A 24,237-nucleotide genomic window follows, 5' to 3' on the forward strand; every position below is an offset into this window, starting at 1 on the left:
AACCTGATGGCATCCATGGATCAGAAGGCTTTGTCAATGTGTTCACCCATTCCCAATCAAAGTCGTCATCTTTACCCTGGCTGTATCCACATGTGGTAAACGGCTCATCAAATGAGCACCCACCTGAAAATTAAAAATAAAAAGCATTAGAAGATAGAAAACACACCCTGTCCAATATAAAGAGAGGGAATTACAGGTTCCTAAACCACCAACTTGATGCTAAACTGAGTTTGCTTTGGTCTCTGGGTTGCAAATTATGGGCTTCAACATTTCTACACCTGTGATTTTTTTAAAAAGCAGCTATAAATTTGCTCTTATCCCCTTAAAATGTTTCTTCATGAAGAGAAACTGGTATGGGAATGTGCCAATTGCAATTAAGACCTTTTTTAAAAAAAGCAGATATAAAACTGGCATTTCCCCAGGTTTACAGAACTGGGAAGTGACCATGATGCTGAATTTATAAACTGATAATGTCTCCATAAATTTTCTAAGATGTTTCAATGCAAGAAAACGATTACAACTTGTCCAAACCAAATTAGATAATTTGGGAAGTATCAGCAGGTATGTCATGGTTAGTGTAGTGCAATAATGTAAGGTAATATGTTGATTCTTTATAACCAACTTCAATATTTATATACAATACAAATATAATACTTATATTCTGAGAAACATTTTTCTGGAAAATGAGCCTCAATCTGTTAATGGAACACCCTTCACAACAAATATTCTGGGGACTGATATTTCAAAATCAAAATAAATTATTGTAAACTTATATTTATAAATATAACCAATTAATACATAATGAGTAGAAGCTACCTTATGAGTAAGAATAGAAATAGGGTTAAAATGTCCTTACATTTAGGTCTAAATATGTAACTGTGTACGTAGGGGGCAGAGAATTTTTTTTAAACACTAGTACATACAGGACAATTCAGATATTTCATCTTCCCAGAAACTGTTCACATTTATGAGGTCTACTCTCTGATTCTCACATCTTCTTAACTATGTTCTTACTTATGTTAATATGCATAGGACCTATAATTTTGGGGGGAAGAGAAACTCACTCCTCCAAGACACATTATCATCCATTTTTAACAGAGGTTCTTAACCCTTTTTGTGTCATGGATGGCTTTGGCAATCTAGGTGAAGTCTACAGATGCAGAATACATCAGAATAAGATTTTAATTGAATAAGATACATTGGATTGCCAAGCAAACCAATTATACCGTAATAGTTATCAAAATATAGGCATCCTTATGGAATTCAGATTAAGAAGCTTTGGTCTGTAACTGACAGTGTTATGTAGTTGGTTCAGGGAAATTAAGCAATTAACCACGATCTCACAGCTGAGGAAAGAGTATTATTTGAACCCAGGTCTTTGTAACCAAAGGATGCAGTATGGTACACTGAAAAGAGAACTGGAATATGGAGTCCAAAGACCAAGTTCCTAATCTGATCTACTGTCTATGCATCCATTTCCTCATCTGCAAAATTAGATGGTTGTGCTACATGGCTTCTAAGATACCTTCAAGGTCTACAATTATGATCTTATAATCCTGACAATAAGGTCACAAACTCTCTTGCAACTCAGCTTTCTCATCTGGAAAATCTTAGTCCTATTTAGTACTATTAAATAATTCAGTACTACTCCAAGAACAATAATCTGTCCACTGTGCCATGTTGCCTTTCATGTGTTCTATTCAAGATTATTAGGGATTAAGTGAACTAAGACTGAATGACCACAAAGAAAACAATACTCACATAATATGTTTGTCTCTGTATTCCTTATATTACCTATTGTGTCTGGCTACTTCAAAGATCTGGTCATGAAATGGAACACTAGCTTTAAAATTTTTTTTCACATTTCAAATATCACATGGATAGCTTTACAGTAACAGCAATATTCTTTTAAGAACAACTTTGAACAAATAAGTCATTTTGACTATTTTAAATACCCAAATTAACTATAAAAGATATAGCTGCATCCAGAGAAAGAACTAATAAATAGAAATGTGTATAGAATTATTTTACATATATATATATATATATATATATATATATATATATATATATATATATATATATATATATATATATACATACACATATTTGGGTCTATTGGTAACGATTTTTAGGGTGGGGAAGAGGGATGAAAAAAGAAAAAAGAAATTTACACAATAGCTTTATTATATATTTAAAAGAGGTACTAAATTATACATAATAAATTTACAGTTTCATGTGCAATCATCTTTTTATCATACTATGTCATGGAAATTCTTATTTTATGCCATAAATTAATTTTTAAAAAGAGATAAATAGAAACATGGAATCTTAGAGCTGGAAGAGATTTTTATAATTATCTGTTTCTTTGTCAATGCAGGACTTCCCTGTCACTTTTATAATCACAATAACCCAACCAGAATGTTATTCAGACTCTGCATGAATACTTTTAAGCATGAGGTGGTCACTATTTTATGAAGAAACCTATTCCACTGTTGTATATCTATAATAGTTAGAAATTCTGTCCCTAGAGTAGGCCAAAATCTGTCATTTAAAATTCTGCTCTTTAGATCTAGTTCTACCTTCTGGGGATGCATGGTATACATCAACTTCTTTCACATAACAACCTTCCAAGTATTTAAAAACAACTAAAACATCCCTCTATAAATTCTCCATTTCAGGTTACAGATCACTAATTTCCTCATTCTTCCTCTTATGAAGTCTCACCAGGATAATTTCACTCCTCTACATAGGTACTCTCTCATTTTTCAATGGTACTCTTAAAACATGGCACCCAAAGCAAAACAAACTATTTCAGAAAATGTGTGTTCAGCACAGAGAATAGCCAAACAAAAGGAGGCAATAGAGTATGGCGGAAAGAGAGACAACAGGCTCTCAAAGTAAGAGGGTGTGAGTTCAAATCCCACTTCTAATGGTTACTAGCTTGGGCAAATCACTTAAATTCCCTGGGCCTCATTTTCCTGAATTATCAAATGAAGAGGATTGACCCAGGAAAAACCTTTCTAGTTTAGATTTATTCTATGAGTCTTTTAATTCTCCACTGATACATGTGTGTGTACATATGTGTATGTATATACATACAATTATATATATATGCATATGTATGTGTATATATGTGTGTATATATATATATATATATATATATATATATATGCTATAACTCTGTTAACGCAACCTGAAATTATTTTAGCTTTTTTAGCTAAAGTTGTATGACACAGCATGTCCATAATGAACATATGGTCAACTAAAAACTCTGAACTATTTTTTTTTTGGTTTATAAAATTCTTTTTGAATCCTAATTGTGGCTTTGCATACTTCCCAACTTTCTGTCATCCACAGATTTGATAAGTTTGCTTTGTCTTCATCCAAATCATTGACAAAAATGTTAACCAGGCAGGGCCAAGGGCAAAGGCAAGTAATTTCATACTGTTTTAAATTGTGTTCCATAACTTGGCAGCTTTTTCTTTTTCATTAGCTCAAGGCATGTCAGTGAAATTAGCACCACTGGACACTAGTAGTCTGCTACACTTTCAATAGTTCTAGTCTCAATTAAACATCCCACTGGGAACTGAAAACTCATTAAAGAAGATATACCACTAAATTCAATATTATACCCTCACAACTTCAGGCAATTTATTTTTCTCTCTCATTCAAAGTCTAACAAGTAAAGGTGCCTACGTTTGTTTACAGCAGATGAAATTTCAACCTCTCTCCATTTATTACTGGTGAAAGTGTTAGAAAGAGTATCAAAACATTGATAAGAAACTTGTCTTAGCATTTGCATGACTTCTATGAAGAAAGCATCTTTACTGCTTCAGGTATTGCCCAAAGCTAGACCACAGAAGTGGTCCAGACTCAGAATGTTGAACAAGGAGATTGTCCACAAGGACACAGGACAGAATGGAAGCAGATAGCACTTTGACAGAATTCCCTTAGTGCAAGAGCAAGCTGTAGGAAAGCAAAGATGAACTGGAGGATCGCTAAAGATTTGATTTACAAAATACCTACTATTGACAGATATACACAAATAAAAAATGCAACAGCATGCATGGGCTGATGGAGCTCAGGGAGACTAAGAGTTCAGGAGCAACTAAACAATTCTCTCATTACACGAAGGTCTTTTTATCACTTGAAAAGGAACATAAAAAGTATGAGATGGTTCTTTTTGGACTAGAATCTGAGGACAGAACTACGAATTTCATGTTACTCTGGGATATTTTCCTCCCACACAGACCAATTTTCCAAGGTGCCTTCATCTAACAGATCAGGAATGAGTGAGAAAGCAAAAGATGACTTAGTACTTGAAGAAAAAAAATGATGACTTAACCATTAAAGCTGTTATAGCAATAGAACAGCCAAAGAAGAAGGGGGGTGATTTTTTTTTTCACTTTTTAAGCCTTTTTTTGAATAAGAATCTTCCATTACTTTTCTGAAGTTAATTTTATGAACTAGGGCAGAAATTCTTAATCATTTTTGTGCCATGAACCCCTTTGGCTGTCTGGTGAAGCCTATGGAGGGATTCCTTTTTAGAATGATACTTTTTAATGCACAAAATCCATAGGATAAGAAAGAAAACCAAATATACTAAAATATAATTATAAAAATATTTTTAAGTTTTTCATTTTTAATAAAGATTTCTAATTTTTGTATTTTAAGCTGATGGACCCCAGTAAAGAACCCTTGGACTACAGGATCTGTGTGAACAAAGCTCAGAAGTAACTTTACTAAAATGTTTGAGGAGATGCATCCCAAGAGAAAATATGATAAATATGTAGGTTCTTCCAGTAGACATCGTATGACCAAAGGAGAAACCAGGCAGGAAACAAACAAACAAAAAAGATGAGACTGGAATAAACCATTCACAAGGCATAGATTCTTTTACTTTATTTCTTTCATTATTTTTTATTTATTGCTTTAGCTTAATGAGATAGTATGCATGGATAGGAATAGGCAAAAAACTGAACAAGGTTCCCCTTAAATCTTTCTCTCATCTACCTGCTCTCCCACCATACTACAGTAAAATTCCTTTATAAAACCAGAAATTAAATTCATAGATAACAGAGCATTGCTTCTATGTGAACATGGTGTTATTTCACCAAGATGTACTTGGCCAAGATACAAGGGAATGTTACCCAAAATGCTGCCGAAATTAGGGACAGAACCACTATCACAGCTGGTTAGCATCATACTATCTGTTCCTTCTAATGACTTGGGAGGCAACAGGTACTAAGAGGGTGGGGGAAAATAACAGTTCTTGGACAAAGCAAGGTTTCAGGATTGTCTATGTCTTCTTACACATTGCTCCCCTTCAGGGACTCTATGGTCCAGCCAAACCAGCCTTCTTAACGTTAGCTCCACACAACAGAGAATTTTTCATCTCTGTGCCTTGGTACTGGAATATCTGGAATTCTTTTCCTCCTCATCTCTCCATCTTAGACTTTTGGGTTTCGTTAAGGCTGCTCAGCATAATGGCTTCTTCCTTCAGGAAGCCCTTCCTAGCAATCCCAGTTGCCAGTACCTTCCTCTTTAAGGTTAGCTTTCCTCTATTCTGTGGATAGACCTACCTGCTGCTCTTGACACTGTTGACTACACCATCCAACTGGATATTCTCTCCTCCAGGTTTCCACGACATTACTCACTCCTGGTTCACTCACACCTATCAGATCACTCATTGTTAGTCTTCTTTCTGGTTCATGATCTACATATTATGCCCCCTAATTTTAACTGTTTCTCTGTTTCTGTCCTGAACTCTTCTCTTTTCTCTCTATATTCTCTAAGAAACTTCATTAGCTCTTTTGGAATTAACTATCAGCCATATCCAGATGACTCTTGGATGTGCATATTAAACCTTAGTCTCTTCTCCAAGCTTTAGTCTTGGGTCACCAATTGCTTAGTGGACATTCTGAAGTGGATATCCCAGACATATAAAACACAACATGACTAAAGCTAAATTCATTACCCTTCCCTTGAAATTTTTCCATATTTCTGTTGAAGGTACCACCATCCTTTCAGGGTCTTTGGTTTATGATCTTGCATTCATCTCTTTCCCTTAATCCAATAAATTGTCAGAATCTTGCCATTTTCATCTCTAGAATATCTCTTATGTCCAACTCTTTCCTTAAGTGCTGATCTGATCATCTGACTCCTATTCAACTAGCTCCAGTGGCTTCCTGTAATCTCTAAGATTAAACATAAACTCCTCTGTTTAGCTTTTAATGCCCTACACAACCTGGCCCCAACCTATTTTATTAGCCTCTCTGGACATTACTCCCCTTCCTACTCTGTGATCTAGCCAAATTGGCCTTTTCTTTTTTCCGCATTCATGACTTTCCATTTCCTGTCTCTGGGTCTCTGCCATAGCTGTGCCCCATCCCTGGAATGAACTGATACCCCACCTCTTATAGTCTCTCTTCCTTTAAGATGAAGCTGATCCAACATTTTCCACATGAATCCTTTCTGTCTTCCCTCTCAATTGCTAATGCCCTCCCATACTAAATTGTTTCATAGTCAATTACTTTATGTGTAATACATTTATGAACTTAATATTTATGCTGTATATATTTTATGTGTATTTGTTGCCTCTCTTATTAGAAAATAGGCCTTTTGCATGTATGGAATATTTCATAATGTGGGTATTTGCATATTCATTACATGGCACACAGAAATTGCTTAAAAAATTCTTGTTGTCTGATGGATCAATGCTCCCATAGCTTTAATTTCCATGTCTATGCTAATGATTATCAAATCTGCCCATCCCGGACTAACTTCTCTTCTGAACTCCAATCTCTCATCTCCAATTGCCTTTTAGACATCTTGAACTGAATATAGTAGACATCCTAAATTCAATATGTCCAAAAGCAAACTCACTATCTTTCCACCTAAATCCTTGCCCCTTCTCCCTACCTCTCAAATTCCCTATTTTGGTGAAAAGAAACATCATCCTCTCAGTCCTTCAGGCTTTCAGCCTCGGAGTCATCTTAGACTCATCACAATCTCTTACCCCACCCTATATATCCAATCTGGTGTCAAGACTTATTGATTTCACCTTTGCAACATCTCTCAAAGAGATCCCCTTCTCTCCTCTGACCCTGTCACCATTCTAATGCAGGCCCTCTTCACCTCATGCCTGGACTGTTGCAGTAGTCTGCTGGTAGGCTGCCTCCCCCATTCCAATCCATCCTCCATTCAGTCACCACAGTTTGTGTGTTTGTTGTGTCCCTTCATTAGACTGTGACCTCCTTGAGTGTAAGACTATTTTTTTGCCTCATTTTGCATCCCCAATACTTAACACAGTATCTGACGCATTTTTGTTCAATTGTGTCCAGATTTGAACTCATAAAGATGAGTTTTCCTTATTCCAAGTCCATTGCTCTACCCATTGAACCATCTGGCAAATAGTAGGTACTTAATAAATATTTATCAATTGATCAGAAAATAATTATTCAACAATTCACATACTGTTACATCTTATTATTTTCCTCATCTTAAGGATACCATGAACTCATTAAATCTAAGGATTGTAATACTGACAACTCTTGAAATATAAGATAAAAATACTTCAAATCATAGGATTGTGGGATCAGAGGTCTAAAACTTGAAGTCCTCTCAGAAGCATTCTAGTCCACCCTCTCATTTTACAGATGAGGAAACTGGAGCCCAGGGAGATGTAGTGACTTCCTGCTGCCTTTTGCAGTTTAAACTATCTCGTGTGCACTAGCAGTCCTACTTCCTAGTTATAGGAACAGATTTTTAAAAGTAATTTTGTAAAAATAAAACACATTGCTCCCTACGAGGCTTTTCCGGAATTTTTTTCGTCTGTTCTATATACCAAGTGACCTCATTTAAGACAATCTTCATCGAATGCAATAGGGGATTAAGTGGGTTATTCTGAATATAGGGCAAGATCAAGAAATAGTATTGAAATTCTCCCCCCTCCCCAAACTCCACCCAAGAATTAGTGGCGCATGCTCCATTTTCCTAAAATATATGAAGTTCAGAAGTTAGGAGGCTATTCATTTGTGACAAACTTTAAATTGTGTATACATAGTTATCAACTAAGTAATTCAAAGAGAACTTCAAAAGAAACCTAAAAGAAAGAGGAAATTGTTTGAACTGTCCAAAAAAATCCTCTTCGACATAGCCACTGCCTTTGTTTTCTAAATCAAAGTGACATAGACATTTAATTGCTTACCACAACAATAAAAGTATATAATGCCTGTTAACTCTGAGTACTTCAGTGATGTTTAGTGAATCAGACATTGAGCATTATTGAAATCCTCTTATACGTAATTTAATCTAGCAAAGCAGTTTTCACACATTACACAGACATTAAAATGTCTGAAACTATGCTCTATTTAAAACGTGGTATTTGCAGAAGGATATATTTTCACACAATTTAAAGAAAGCAGGTTGCCTCTTTTTCACAGTTTCTGTGCCTTACTGTGCATACTGCATATTTCATTTCATTTCATATCAATTCACTGACTCCAAATTAGGAAGAAAAAAAGGAATGAGTAGCGTCAAAATAACTTTTTTTTCTTCTTGATCTTATACTATTTATTTTCAGGGAAAATAATTGATCATCCTTTCATTCCCCAAATATTATACAGGTGTACCATGACAGCATTACATTAGAATTTAAAAAAAAAAATCTTAGGAGCCAGGCATGATTGGAAACGTGCCTACAATCCCTGCTCCTGGGAAGCTGAGGCTAGTGGATTGCTTGAGTTCAGGAGTTCTGAGAACAGTTAAGCCCAATCAAGTATCTGCACTAAGCTGGTTACTAACATGGCAAGCTCTAAGACTGGGGCGTTGGGAAAGTGGGAGGGGGGACAGAACAAAAGAACAAGGCTACTAAAGGAGGTCATGAACCAGCTTATTTTGGAAACAAAGCAGATAAAAACTTCTGTGCCAATCAGCAGTGGAATTGAGCCCATGAGTATCCACTCACTGAGCTTCCATCCTGAGTAAGATAGGGAGATTAATCTTCAAAACTAACTAAATAAACAGGTCAACAAATAAATAGAAATCTTGGGGATTAAAGAGTTCTATACATTGAATTATAACTGCACTCATCCTCTTATGCAAAGATGTTGTTGCTGACTAACTGGCAGTGATAATTCATAATCACAGCATCCCATAACTAGAAAGGATGGCTAAAGATGATAGGATCTTAGACTGAGAGCTATGTCATCTTATCAAACTGATAAGGAAAACTGTTATCCATAGACGTGGATATAAAACTTCCTTCTACCTTCTGTTCCTTCCACACTCTTCCATGGTAGTCACACCTTTTCCCCTTATTATAAATAGTATTTATTTGCAGGAAGCTTATCTGGGGTTATGGCTATATTCTTTGACCACAGAAAAGATTTTTCTCACTGAAAGAGTCATTGACCTTCACTGAACACATCAATTGCATTAGCACCATGTTCTAACATACTAAGCTGTACGACCTAGTCACAGTGATAGTATGAGATCAGAGAATCTGTAAATATTAGGCTAAAGCCAAAATGAATAAACGCACAGTACTATAATTGTCTTTGCCTCTTTAAAAAACACCATCAACTTCATATATGATCCATTCTTCAACTTCTAAGAAGAACTAAATATTTCAGTGAATTAATTTTCTCATCTCTAATGGTCACTCCAATGATAATGATAAAGGTCAATCTATTTCCCCTTCAGTAATGATACAGACCTCCTGGGTCCTCTGTGGTACCCTACAACTTGCAGTGGGAGAAAATGAAGTATCATCTGGGAATCTTAGAGCATTAGCAGAGACCAATGGAAGGAGGGAGAGAAAGCAGAACTGGAGCTCTTTGAAGGTTAAGGAAGGTAAGGCTAGGAGCTGACAAGTGATCAGGCAAGTGAGCATATTAGAGCAAGAAGGCTGGAGCCTCCCACCAGAGAGATGCCTTCTGAGACCTAAACCTCAACCAGCAGCCTCAACCAAAATAGTCTGTCCTTCCCAAATGGAACAGGGACCATCTTGGTAAAGAGACTATAGTCTATCCTTTCCACCACAACCCAAGCTCTTCTTTATGTGGCAAACTTTAAAAGAACTAATTGTAGTTTATTGTCACGAACAAGGGAAGATGAGTAAGGGAGAACATATTTCCCACCCTTCCCCCGGCAACCATAACCACTACCGCTCACCAATAACTTTCCACATTGTTGCTAAAGCCTGAAATTCTTTCAAAAAGAAAAAGAAAACTATTTTCCACTACAGTAAAAGAAAAACTTAAAATGTATACCTCTGGTTGAGGTTAACCTTTTTTGTACAAGTTCCATTCAAAGATGGTTTAATTAATTACTATGGATTACTAGTTTTCTGTTTGGGAGGGGAGTCAAGTGAAAATAGTAGAATGACATTAGATCCTATGTCAAGAGTGGGGGGAGTTGAAAAGGGTAGAAAGAGAAAATTAGGGATAGAAGACTAACTTTGAAGACTTTACAATTTTACAATTTAGTTGCGCCTTGTTTACCTTCAAACGGACATGGACAAATAGAAGCTATAAATAAAGGTATTTTTGTCATGCAGCTACTAATACCAGGAAACTCAGTTCTGAATGATTTATAAAGATGTTTTGTGGAGATGGGTGTGTGTGCGTGTGTGTGCACGTGTGTGTGTGTGTTTTAATGCAGCCAACTTCAAAGAAACAAGTCCCAGGTGATTCTTTTAATCAAGGAATGTCAATCTGCGCTAGAATGTATTTGCAGTTTTGCACTTTGTTAAAACAATGTGTGTGCTCACACATGTGCTTGTCTTGACTAAATTAAGAGAGGAAGAAAAAAGAATAAGTGACTCAGTATCTGAAGGCCTGGATTCAAGGTTCTGCTTGGGTGTTCACTAGTGATCAGTTATGGGCAAATCACTCATATCTTTGAGGCTCAGATTCCTCTTCTAGAAAACTGGGATCATTCTACCTTCTCTACCTCACAGGGTCCTTATGAGGAAAATTCCCTAGTGACTTTAAAAATATTATATAAACATGATTTATTATTTTTATTATTATTGACTATATTATACTTCTTTTTAAGAATGCAGTACAGAAATGAGCACAGAATCTACATGATTTTTGATTAATTGATAACAGTTGCTCCCAAGTAATGATACTACCCTTCTTTTAGAGAAAACTAAAAAAAAAAAAAAAAAAAAAAAGAAAGGGTAAGGTGAGAATACCTCTTCATTCTAATAATGACCAACCCTCTTGCAGGGACTGATGTGGTTACCAATAACTCACTTTGCTTCACCTGAGACAGCTTCCCCACCCACTATGGTCAGACCACTATTTAGGGGCTGACAAAATAAGCATTAAAAACTCCAACCAATATATGAGTAAATGAGGTATAATGGTCATTAAACTCTAGTTTAGAAAGAAGCACAAGCAATTTTTCAATCGCTATGTTTAAACTCTCCAAAATTGATGTGAAAATTCTTGCCTTGGGAGTAACCCAAGTTTCAGTCAATATCATCTTTTTCCTAGATGTGCTATAAATCTCAGAAAAGTGTTTATCACAGAACTGATGACATGACCTTAACAGTAGAAGGGCAAGATGTGGGACTTTTATTAATAACTCAATAAAGACACTCATTACATTTTTATGTATTACTGTCACCAGGATCCAGAACCCCAGGGAGAACTGAGCATTTAATTAGGCCAGAGGAAAAAGTTGCCTTGAAAAGTTTCATATTAACCAGTAATACAGTAAAATCTGAATACTCCAAAGAAATAAACTATCTAAGACATCCCTCTCATTCTTCCGAACATTGTAAAAACATCAGGATATACATAGCCCATTTTAAGAAAACAAAACATTAAAAAGTTCTGATTCACAAAACAAACTGGGCAGTTATACTTCCATCCTTTACAAAGGCATCCCACTCTAGGATTCCTGTCGTCAGGGCATCCCTTAAAACAATTTAGACACAACTCCAACAATCATATTGAATTTCAATATTTTTTAGAAGTATAGAATTCTAGGCACCAAAGAGGCCCTTAGATGTCATGGAGTCTATTATTTTCTTAATTACTGTGGCCAGAGAACAATTTTGGGTTTGGGTATTAGTGGAAGCCTTAAATGATGGTCTGTAGAAGTCTAAGGGTGGAGAATTCTACTAACATAGAATGGACAGAGAGAGAGGGCAGAATTTTTAACACAAAATGGATGATTTAAATATATTTTCATACCCCAAACTGCCAAAGGTAATACGTAATTTTGATATAAATAACCCCATATTAAATGAAAATTAGCAATTGGTCTGTATTTTATGATATTCAAGAATTACTTAGAGCACTTTGTACTATGCCCTCAGTCTCAGAGCTGTCAGAGGCATCTGAATTCAGGACTTTTTTAATGCCTCCAGACTTCTATACACTACACTGTACTGACAATATCATGCTGCCTCTCAGAGGGAGATAACTAATAAACTTTTCTCATCAAAACCCTATTCACATCACGAAAAACACCAGGGCTCCACATACAAATATTATATAGAAAACACTCATCCAGTCTTATTTCACAAAAGAAGAAACTAAAGTTTAAAAAGGTTAATAGTTACTTTGCCCAAATTCACATAGCAAATAAAATCGCAAAGTAAAATCTAGGTCTCCTGCCTCTTTCCATTACACCACATCTGTCTGAATGTCTTTAAGTGTATATATGTATGCCTATACAGTACAGTGAAATACATTACATATATAGTCTCCTATTACATCAGGGATTCACAACCTAGGGTCCATGAACGAGAGAGAGAGAGAGAGAGAGAGAGAGAGAGAGAGAGAGAGAGAGAGAGAGAGACAGAGAGAGAGAGAGAGAGAGAGAGAGAGAGCGAGAGAGAGGGAGACAGAAAGAGAGAGATGACAGATAAATAGATCATTTTGTTCTTAAAAACATGTTTCCTTCATAAGTATATTTATTTCCTTTTATGTATTTAAAAATAGTATTATGAGGAAGGGACTCAGAGGCTTCTTTACTAGACTGCCAAAGATGTCCACAATGTCAAAAAGGTTGACAATACTTAGACACAGATGAGAGAGAAACAAAGACCAAGAGACAGACAGACAGAGACAGAGAATGAGAGAAAGAGAATGAGAGACAGAGACAGACACCATATTGATAAAGAGTCACTTCAGTAGGTTGCTTGGCATTTTATGCTTCCAAAGAACAGCAACTGTTAACACCACCTCTTAAAACTACCTCTTAGGCTTCTAATGGACCAAAGATTAACACAAGCAAGTTAGCGGCAGAGGCAGGCAATGATTTGAGATTTACTTCCTAAATGGGAGACACCAGAGGAAAATAAATCCCCAGACTCAGCCTTCAATGATTCCATCTGCCAAATACAGTTCAATCTCCCTACAGCTATAGCTACTCAGTCAATAGGACTTTTCAAGTAGCCACTGTGAGTAACCCATGACAGAAGGCACTTTCTACAGAAAGACAGCAAAGCGATGGTACTGAATGAACTGATGTTTTCATGAGACTGCATGGCGACTAGACACCTAAAGCAATCACAATGAACCACTGAGGAAAAAAATCCCCCAAAGGCAACCTGTGATCAAAGCTCAGAACCTTCTTTCAGAAGTGACACCCAATACCAGCCTGCTGCTGCCACTAACTGCTTTACTACAAAGGAAAGGAATATCAAAGCAGAGAACCAGGTACTGGGTCTATCTTTCCACACAGCGGGGTAAAAACATTACATAATGTTCTGCAGCAAAATACACCCCCAAAAAGCAGAGGCTGATGAGGACAGGAGGAATGTAAAACTGCTAGAACTCTGGTTACGGAGCATCAAGAAACAGAGCAAACTCCAGGATGAGAACATGTGGAAAATCCTACAAAGATTCCTAGTAGTACTAAATAGTGCCAATTATGCATGTACAAGGGAAACACTAGAGGGAGAACAAGCCTTGGAAAGACTGTCACCACAACAATCCATCTAAAGAGGATTACTCATTTTTTTGAGATTAGTTGCTTTAATGTTCAAGTCTCCTCTAAATTTTTTCCTTCTGCAGCATGTAGATTGAACAATGTTTTCTTTTTTTTTTAATTTATTTCATTTTTAATTTACGGAATAAAACAAGCCTTTCCATAACAGTATAACTAAAAAGTAATCGATCATACATGAAACTGCAAATCTATTATGTACAACTCACTATTCCTTTTAAATATATAATGAAGTTATTATGTAAGTATCTGTTTTTCTTCTCCCCCCATCCTACGGAGGGTTAGCATTAAACACAAATATGTATTTATACATACATAGGTGTAAAATCATACTATATATGTTTCTATTTATCCATTCTTTTTCTGGATGCAGACAGAATCTTTATATGTCGTTTGTAGTTAATTTGGGTTTTTAAATAGTAAAAAAGAAAAAAGCATGTGTGAGCAAAAGATAGGTACACAGACATTTCTAATAACAGTTCACTTTTTTTTACAGCAAAGCCTTGGACAATATTTGGTTGGGTTATCTAATCAAAGGCCATAATTAGAAGTTGGGGAAACCCAGAAGCTCTATCTTTATATTAGTCTCAATTATTTCATAAAGGTATATAGTCAACTTTCCCTTGAATGATTTCTGCTTGCCCATTCTGTGGATATGTCCATGAGTCTTCCCTCTGCTTCCCACATCAATAACTTGCTTCTTTCCTCTTATTTAAGTTCTTTCACATACAAAACAATGACCTAAACTAACCTAATCCCTGTATACACAAGCCTTCTCACGCCTCAGCTGAACCAAGGCTGCATTCCTTCCTTTACCTATCTCCCTGCATGTGACCCTGTATATATCTTGCCCTCTGTATCTAAGATGCTCTCCCCCATTGGTCTTATATTTTCCTCCCTCCACAAAAGCTCATATCTGAAACAACAGAAGAAATCGCTATATTGACTTAGCCGTTGCTAGAGAAATTGTCATCATTTTTTCTTATATATTTATCTATAGCATTCTTTTAAAATTTTGATTTCTAGACTCTCAATATCCTTCCCACTCCTCCACCCACTTAAAAGCTAAACAATATATCAATTATACATGTGAAATCATGCAAAACATACTTCCATATTAGCCATGTTGCAAAACAAAGTCAAAAAAAGTAAGAAAATTATACTTCAATTTGTACCCAGAATTCATCAGTTCTCTCTTTGGAGGTGGATAGTGTTGTTTCAGCATGAGTCCTTCGGCATTGTCTTGGATCGCTGTATTGATCAGAGCAACCAATTCTTTCACAGTTCCTATGTAAACTAGAAACTGAAAGAACCCACCAATCACCTCCTGAGATTCTCAAATGGAAATTCTCATGGATATTATAGCTAAATTTCAATGCTCCCGGGTTAAGCAGCCAGAAAGAAATAAGAACAATATTGTGGCTAACAGTCAGGATCACACAAGATTTAGCAGCTTCCATATTAAAGGAGTGGAAGGTTTGGAATATGATATTCCAGAAGGCAAAGGAGGCACAGTGGACAGAGTGTTGTGCCTAGAGTCAGGGATATCTGAGTTCAACTCCAGCTTCACACAGTTCTAGCTGTGTGACCCTTGGGCAAGTACTTATCATCCTCTGTTTCAGTTTCCTCATCTGTAAAACGGGGATAATAAAAGCACTTACTACCAAGGGTTGTTGTGAGGATCAAATAAAATAATAATTGTAAAATGTTTAGCACAGTACCTGAAACGTAGTAAAGGCGACATAAATGTTAGTTATTACTGTTATTATTTACTAAAGTTCACCTTATGAGGTTTAGTCCAAAAATTAAAACTGTTGAGAACTTTTTGGAATGTAACTCTGTCACTCAACATATAATATGTTATCCATATTACCCAACATACAATGTTATAACAAGAATTTGTCAAGCATATAACATCCAGGATCCTGGAGGGTCAAGACTGTTTCATTTTTATCTTCCCAGTGCCTAGCACAATGTCTAACATATAGCTGATAGCTGATACATGCTTGCTGACTAATTGACCAATGTACGTGTTCATACAAGTTCCTGAAGGCAGCGAGGTGGCACACTGGATAGAGCAGTAGGCTTGGAATCAGGAAGACTCATCTTCATAAATTTGAATCCAATCTCAGACACTTACTAGTTGTATGACCTTGTTCAAGTCACTTAACTCTGTTTGCCCCAGTTTTCTTATTTGTAAAATAAGCTGGAGGAGGAAATGGCAAACTGCTTCAGTATCTTTGCCAAGAAAATCCAAAATGAGGCCATTAAGAATCAGACATGATTGAAATTGACTGAACAAGTCACCAATAAAAATATTCAATAGTAAAAAAGCAATGGCAAATAAAGCCTGTGGTGCTCCACAAGAGACCTCTCTTGCGCTTAAGTCTTTCCATCAATGAATACTCATTCAAAGAGTTCAAATTTACCTAACTGTACTGTCATCCAGACTACATCTCTCCATCCTGTCCTCAAGAATATCAGAAGACTATTGAACGTCCTTCTGAAATTCAGCTACATCTCTTGCATTCTCCTGGTCTACCAATCTAGTAACTTGAGTGCTTCTGATATAATCTGGCCTCTTGAACCAGTAGAACACTGTATATCTTTCAAACTGTACTTTCCTACTCTACTTCTAATGCTAAATTTTGGTGTACAGGGCATCTTTTCTACTACACTATAAGTATCATGAAGGCAGTGAATCTGCCTTGTTTTTACTATCCTCCACAATACCTAACAATGGTTTATATGGAATAGACACTCAATAACTATGAATATCCAGCGTCGTTCTGCTCTGGTTAGTATAGAGTACAACTTCGTACTATGTACACTTGAGTGCATACATACTCTCTAATGAAACTCGTGACTATAATAGACACCAGAGATACAACTTTAAAGTTCGAGTTAACATACACTCAACAAGAGATTTTCAAACATTTTCATATGCTTGAAATGTAAGCTTGTCATCTTGAAAAATAAAAATAATAAAAAGTAATACTGCACCATTAAAGATGTATGGGGAAGACTTACAGCAAAAGAGCCAACAGTTATGTTAGTAATGCCAAAATGAAATAAAATGAGGCAGAAAAAAAGATGCAAGCACAGCCAAAATCCCACAGTGCAAGTGGACCACAAATGAAATGATATTCATGCAGCCAAAGGGAACAGAGAGAATTGCACATGAAGCCAACAAAAGCCATAGGACTTCACCAAAAATATTAGCAAAGGTAGCCAATACTGACTAATATTTGCAAAGATAAAAAGGGAATTTTAAAGAGAAAAAAATAAATTGTTGAAAACCTATCGAGTTAATCTGATAGGCCTACTCTGAATAGGACGTTTGCATGCTTATTCATTAGATTGTTTTTCCATCAGTTTATATTACATGTAAATGTCTGTGACAGAATGGCCACAGGGAAAGGATGGACAGTCAAATCCAAATCCCAGATCCTCTTACCTGTGGTTTTCATTTCTCTCCAATAAACTTCAGTATCTCAGATCTGTCCTAGGACCTTGAGGTCACTACCATAATCTACCTCTGGCCTCTTTGAGTACTCTGAACTTCTTTTCTGTTTTTCTCTGACTAAGGTATTCCTTCTGTACCTTTTCTTCCATTAGTTCAACCAAAGATAAAGATTAGGTTTTTCAAAAGGAACTTTATAAGGAAACTAAGGCAAAGGAAGAATAAAACACAATATAAATGTTACCTGGAATATTTGTGTAAAACACTCCCACAGAGCTTGGGGCTCCTTCAGCTGTTATTCTCATTTTTCTTAGCTTATATGCCTCCTCCCAAGAAAGATGGGAAAACAGATGCAAAATACCAATGAGATGAACTCTCTACTTGAAAGCCCACCAGCCACAATTTTACAGAATGATTTTATTTCAAAATCAAAGAAAAAAAAACAGGGAGCCTTAAATGAACGAACATACCTTCTAAAGAACTTTGTAAATCCAAGGTCATTTATAGCTTGAAATACAAGGATTTAATCAGATAGAAAAGTCTGTCCTTTTCTCCTGCTCGAGATGAGGGGAGGGTTCCCACTCTATCTAGCTTTCTGACATTTTCCCTTTCTCCTCTCAGGTTCATAGCAGAACTACTCAATCCTGGTACTTTCTCATCTTTTGGATGGGATACAGGACGGTATAAAAGGAGAAAATCATGGAGTTTGAAGCATAAGGCTAGGTTCAAATCTTGCCTATACTGCTTAACACCTGTGGGATGTTGCACAAGTTCCTTAAACTCTCCTTTCTCAGTTTCCTCATCTGTAAAGTGAGGGGTTGGAGTTGAAGGCCTTTTAACATCCTTTCCAGATCTAAGTCCCATCCTTCTACAACATACCCCTGGCCTCTTAGGACATTCAGGATAAGGGAAAACCCAGAAAAAAATTATTCTTTACCTCTTCTTGGTACCCTGTCCCCCATCTCTGGCTTTCTTCTCCAACCTCTTGCCTTCCCCTCTGAACTCTACTAGTTCTGTTGCCACATATTATCAATGGACTTAACCTGCTAATTCAATTTGGTTCCATTTAATAAATATTTATTAAACGCAAGCCTAATAATGTGTTAACATTCTCCCAAAACCAGCACGGGGCAAACTAGGAAGAAAAGGTTACACATAGGACAAATTCATATGGTATGGAAATCTTGACCTAAAATAAGTTTAATCTAGTACAAGTTAACTTGGCTAAAAACTCAGTGAAACACCTTTTTTTACCTTTACTTCTGTTCTTTGCCTCAGTGCTAAGCTAGGAACCCTGACTGAAGAGGGCCTTTCACTATCTGGACACAAAGATTTCTCCCCTGGGCGCTTCCATGTGATCTGTCACGGATGTTGTGGGCACCTTCATTACCATTCCCTGAATGTCTTTATAGATCCTGCTCAGAAAAGGCCTGTTCTTGCCCCTGATCTATTTCTCTCTCTGCCTGGATCAATATGCCTGGAGCATACTTACTGGTCATTTGTTAAGGTTGGATTTAGCCTTGGGTGAAGCTGTGCTCTCTCATCTATTGATTTAACTAATCTAGGAAGAGACTTGCCAGTCCATATGGCCTTTGATTTAATTCAATTCAATTCAACAAGCATTTAGTTGGCAACTATTATGTGTCAGGAATTGAGATAGTTACTAGGAATGCAAACACAAGTTTGTCTTTTACTGCGTTTAATCCCTTTGAACATGCTTTTCTCATAACCGACCATCCTACCTACTTACACATACATATACTCATGCTCAAAAACAGACCTACGTTCTATTCCCACTCCACCCAACTTTTTTTTAGCACTTTAAACCTCTGCGAGATCTACTGCTAAATTCCTAAGATACATTTCTATTGGCAGTGACTACTGAGATGATCAACTTAAGCTAAACAGTTCCAGCTAATCCCAGCTAATCACTTTCACTGCATAGCTTTTATCATGAATCTTTAACGATTCCCAGGTGAATGATCTTCCAAAATCCCATCGTGTAATTTCATATCACAAACAATTTCATCGCAAAAAAAAACATGGATACTATCCACATGGAATAATATACAACGGTTTTATTACAACTTCCATTCTGCCAGTATATTTTTAGATAATAGTCATGGTTTGAATGATACAAACAAAAATCTAACCTGAATCATTCTACCATTATAAACTCGCCATTTGGGTGCTTAAAGCCAAGAGGAAAAGAAGGAAACCATTGCCTCAGACTACTCATTATTTTTAAGGCAAAACAAACAAAAGGTGGATCTATATATAAACTAAAGAACAAGTTACCATAGAAAAGAGGGCCTCTTGTGCTTTCTCAATGGATTTTTACCCAAAGTTCTGCAAGAAAAAGTAGCATTCTTTGGCTACCTTGCAAAGAATGTATCCTGGAGAAACCAGTCATTTTCCTCAAGAAAGTTCAATTAATTTTGGAGAGTTATAAGAAGAACTGCATCCTACTCTAGTGCTGCATTAGGGGTAAGAAGCCCCTCATTACCTCTTAATCATTTAGGGGACTCCTGAAGTGATTAACTTTCCAAGTTGTATTACTTACTTAAGAAGGAGATAGAACAATGATAATACTTATCTAGAAACAGATTCTGAACTAAACAGCATTCCTCAAATGATATACTAAATCTAGAAAGGGCATTCTTTCTCAAAAAGATATAAACAGAACAGGCCATTGCCTTTCTAACAGTGCCACGAAGTTAAATTATGTTGGAGGGGGACAAATTATAAGAATCCAAACTAATCTCTTAAATTTATCCCCAAAAGAAAAAATGTGCATATCCATGTGTGCATATGTGTGTGTGTGTGTGTGTTCGTCCTTCACTGCTGAAGAAGATCATGCCATCAGAGAAATAATGACATGACTTGTACTTGACTTTGTTTTGAGTGAGGGAGGTCTGTGCAGGTCACCAGCCTCATTTCTCCTCCAGAGCCATCTGGATCCAGTGACCATATCTTCATCAGGATGACTGGAGATGACCCAGGATGAGGCAGCTGGGGTTTACTGACTTGCCCAAGGTCACACAGCCAGTGAGTGTCAAGTGTCTGAGGTGAGATTTGAACTTAGGTCCTCCTGACTCCTGCATGGGTGCTCTATCCACTGCACCACTTGCATATATGCATGTGTGTTGTGGAAGAAGTAGACAAAATTACCCTCCCCAGATGGCCCCAGAAATTGACTTCAACAAGTTTCCTGAGTTTGACAGCTTCCTCACCTCCATTTCCTTAAAACCCTCGGGTGTTATGACATGAACTTCCCTCACATGCGTATGCAAGATATAGTCCCCTCTTTAGAAAGAACCCTTCTTCGAGTTATGCTGACTCCATTTTGTTCTATCAGCCATGTTGCTGTAAATGACCCCCTGTGAACTACAAGACCAGCTCTAGCAGCTAATGTCCTTCAGTGTTTCCTTTTTGCTTCTTATAGGTATTAAAAAGCTTAGATGCTGAAGGTGGAGGCTGTCAGAGTCCTGGGAAAGTTTTCCTCCCTCTCTGGCCCAAAGGCAGATTTCTTTGATTTAGTGTGATCAGTTATATTCAGAAGATAACACCCTTATCTATCTCCTATAACAAATAATATACAATTTTCTCTAACAAGTATATCATCCTTTTTTGTCTAACCACCTGTGTTTAATGAATACCCATCTTTCCTTCTTTGTTTCATACGGTGTTACTCTGAATAATGCTTAGCTTATGAATGCTTCCCTAAAAAATATGTATATGAAAAGCTCTTATGTCGGGCTCATTGTAGATGTTCTCCACCTTGCTATCTACCCAGCTGAATAAAATGATCACTTCCTTCATTCTCAATGGACTCCTTACTGCTATTGTCTGACCCCTGACCTCAAGAACCCAGATTGCAGAGTGATGACCCTCTCAGGTTCCTAAAAAAATTCCACTATAGTGTGTATATGTGTGTATTTGCATACGTGTGTACACAGAAGGGATATCTAGGTCAGCTCCTCAAGGGACATATATTTTATTGGGGGAAGAAAAATCAATACATAAATAAATGCGAAATATTTAAGCAATGGAATCAATGTAATTTGGTGGGGCAAGAGCAGCTATGGTGAAGGGCAACAAGAAATAAAACATAAAAATGAGCACTGCATATTCAAGCAGCCAGACAGGATGAGGGATGGAGGGCAGGACTGGTAGTCAGGAAGACCTCAGTTTAACTTCACCTCTCTCAGCCTCAGCCTCCTCATGTGTAAAATGAAGATTAATAACTGCACCAATCTGACAGAATTGCTGCGAGGATCAAATGAGGTGACAATAAAAAGCTCTACCAACCTTAAAGAAAGATTGAAACACTAGTGATGATGATGTAAAAGAGGAAGAGAAGAAAGGAGGGTGAGGAGAGAAAGAGGGAAGGAAAGAAGGAGGAACAGAAGGCGAGAAGGAAAAGGAAGAAGAAAGAAAGAAGGGGGGAAGAAAGAAGAAAGGAAGAAAAGAAGGAAAGAAGAAAGGAAAGGAGGGAGAAAAAGAAAGAAGGAAGGAAAAAGGAAAAGAGGGAGGAAGAAAAGGAAGGAAAGGAGGAAGAGAGGAAGAGGGAAAGAAGGATGGAGAAAAAGGAAAGAAGGAAGGAATTAAGCTGGAAAGGTAGTCTGGGGCCAGGCTGTGGCCACCCTTCAATGACAGACCATGTGGTTCAGGATTACTCCATAAGCAATACAGAACTACTGAAGGGATTGTTTGTATTTAAATCGAGCTCTAAGGTGAGGAGAACGTGTACGAATAATCTGGTAATGTACAAGATGAATCATTATTGCTGTTTGTTGCTGTTAGTTTGCTACTTTTACACCAAATCTCCATGCTTCCTGACACAACAGTGCCCTAGAATGGGTCAAAACAGACATGTACACAGTAAAAGCCAGAGCTCTCTGCTTCAAGGCTGGGAAGACATCAGGCATATCCAGAAATCAATTAGACTGTTAGGAAATAATAAATTAATAATAATTAAAACCCTGACAGGTTTCAAGACATGAATCACTGATATCAGGTACTCCATACTTTCGACATTGATAAGTATGGGGAAAATATCATGAAAATATTGGATACCACTAAAACTGAGAAGTTTATAAATGCTTTTAATGGAGCTATAGTTCAAGCGTTAACTTTCAGACTACACAGTTAAAAACACTAGGCTCTACCCATTGGAACTGCCAAAGTTCTATTTATCAAATAGACACCCTATGATAAAAAAATAACAACTCTCAGTTCTCACTTTAAACTCCCATTATAATGTACCAGCTCTCCCTCATTCAAATCAAAGTCAACTGCAAGTCATGTCATCATTTTGATGTCATGGTCTTCTTTGAGAACGAAGGACAAACACAACCAATGATGCACCAAGAAGGTGCTTGAATGTGCCTCTCTATTATCCCAGAGTTCTGGGATTCTTAGCAGTTAGAAGGTAATCTTGTATATTTTTTACAGGAAGGAAATGCAACCTAAATGTTTAATTTCAGTACCTCTATCCAAGAATCTTCTGAGATAAAATACAAACTCCTCTGGCATGTAAAGCCTTTCACACTGGTGCTCCAGCCTTTTTTCCCAGGTTTATCTTCATCATGTATTCTGGACAATTTGCTGTTCCCTACATATGAAATCCATCTCCTGTCTCCATACCTTTTCCCAGGCTGTACCATGTATAGAATGCACTCCCCTCCTTACCTCAGCTTCTTAGCATTCTTACCTTCCTACAAATCTCAGGTCAAGAGCTGATTCCAACAGGAGGACTGTCCTGATCTCCTTAAGTTGCTAGAGGCTCCCCTAAAATTACTTTATATCTAATTTTCATACTTCTTGATTTACTTACCTGTGTATATATGTTACCCACCAAAAAAATGCAACAGCGTGACAATACGAATACAGACCTAGCCTTGGGGTCTGAAACACTTGGGTTCAAGTACCAAGTCTAATACATCCTGGCTGTGTGACCCTGGACTAGTCACTTAACTTCTCAATGCCTCCTGCAACTCTCTAAGTCTGTATGTTGCAGAGATGGGGCCAAACTGCATACAGGATGTTTCTTAATCAGAGAATTCCTTATAGCAGTGACATTAGAGATTTAATTCCTATTCCTAAAAGCAGGAACCTTTTGATTTTTGTCTCAGTGATGCCAGCAGCTAATGTGGTCCCAGGCACATCCTAGTCACCTAATGCAAAGTTGATGAAACTTTCTTTTCTGTATGGTCAATACCCCAATAGATTGTAAGGTCCTAAAGAGCAGGAACTGTTTTTCTTCTTATTTGTATCTCCATTATTTAGCACAGTGTCTGGCACGTAGAAAAGTCAATCCTCAATATTCACAGGGAGTTCAAGCATTCCTGTGATTTTATTAGTAACTTCATTTTCACTTTTGCATTGGCAGCTGCACACATTCTCATCTATACACAGTAGACAAAAAAATGAGCTGTGTGATCCAGGGAAGTTTGTGGAGCAGTTGGCATCCTACTAGGTACTTCACTGGTCCTGTTCATCCTCCTGCTGTAAAGAGCTCCCAGTGTATTCCTTATATATTTTCACTGATGTTAAACTTCAAAGTTTTGTGCTGAAATGATGCCCCCCCCCCCAGTAGACCAGTAGACTAGGTTAGGTACTCAAGACACAGTAATCAATTAATATAGCAATCTACTGTTTGATAAACCCAAGGACCCCAGCTTCTAGGATAAGAATTCACTGTTTGACAAAAATTGCTGGGAAAACCGGATAAAAGCGTGGTGAAAACTGGGCATAGACCAATGCTTGACACCGTACACAAGAATGAAGTCCAA

The 24,237-nt window shown here is 37.1% G+C and overlaps 1 protein-coding gene across 8 annotated transcripts in view; it reads right to left on the reverse strand.

Moving 5' to 3' along the window:
- Positions 1–24,237, reverse strand: part of PTPRM (protein tyrosine phosphatase receptor type M) — a 984,934-nt gene that overhangs the window by 746,663 nt on the left and 214,034 nt on the right. For all 8 annotated transcript variants that reach the window (XM_072604258.1, XM_072604256.1, XM_072604255.1 and 5 more), the window contains one exon: positions 4–123. In XM_072604258.1, the coding sequence (XP_072460359.1) occupies positions 4–123 (120 nt within the window). The remainder of the gene's footprint in view (positions 1–3; positions 124–24,237) is intronic.

This window comes from Notamacropus eugenii, chromosome 4, assembly GCF_028372415.1.
Source record: "Notamacropus eugenii isolate mMacEug1 chromosome 4, mMacEug1.pri_v2, whole genome shotgun sequence".
Lineage (NCBI taxonomy): Eukaryota > Metazoa > Chordata > Mammalia > Diprotodontia > Macropodidae > Notamacropus > Notamacropus eugenii.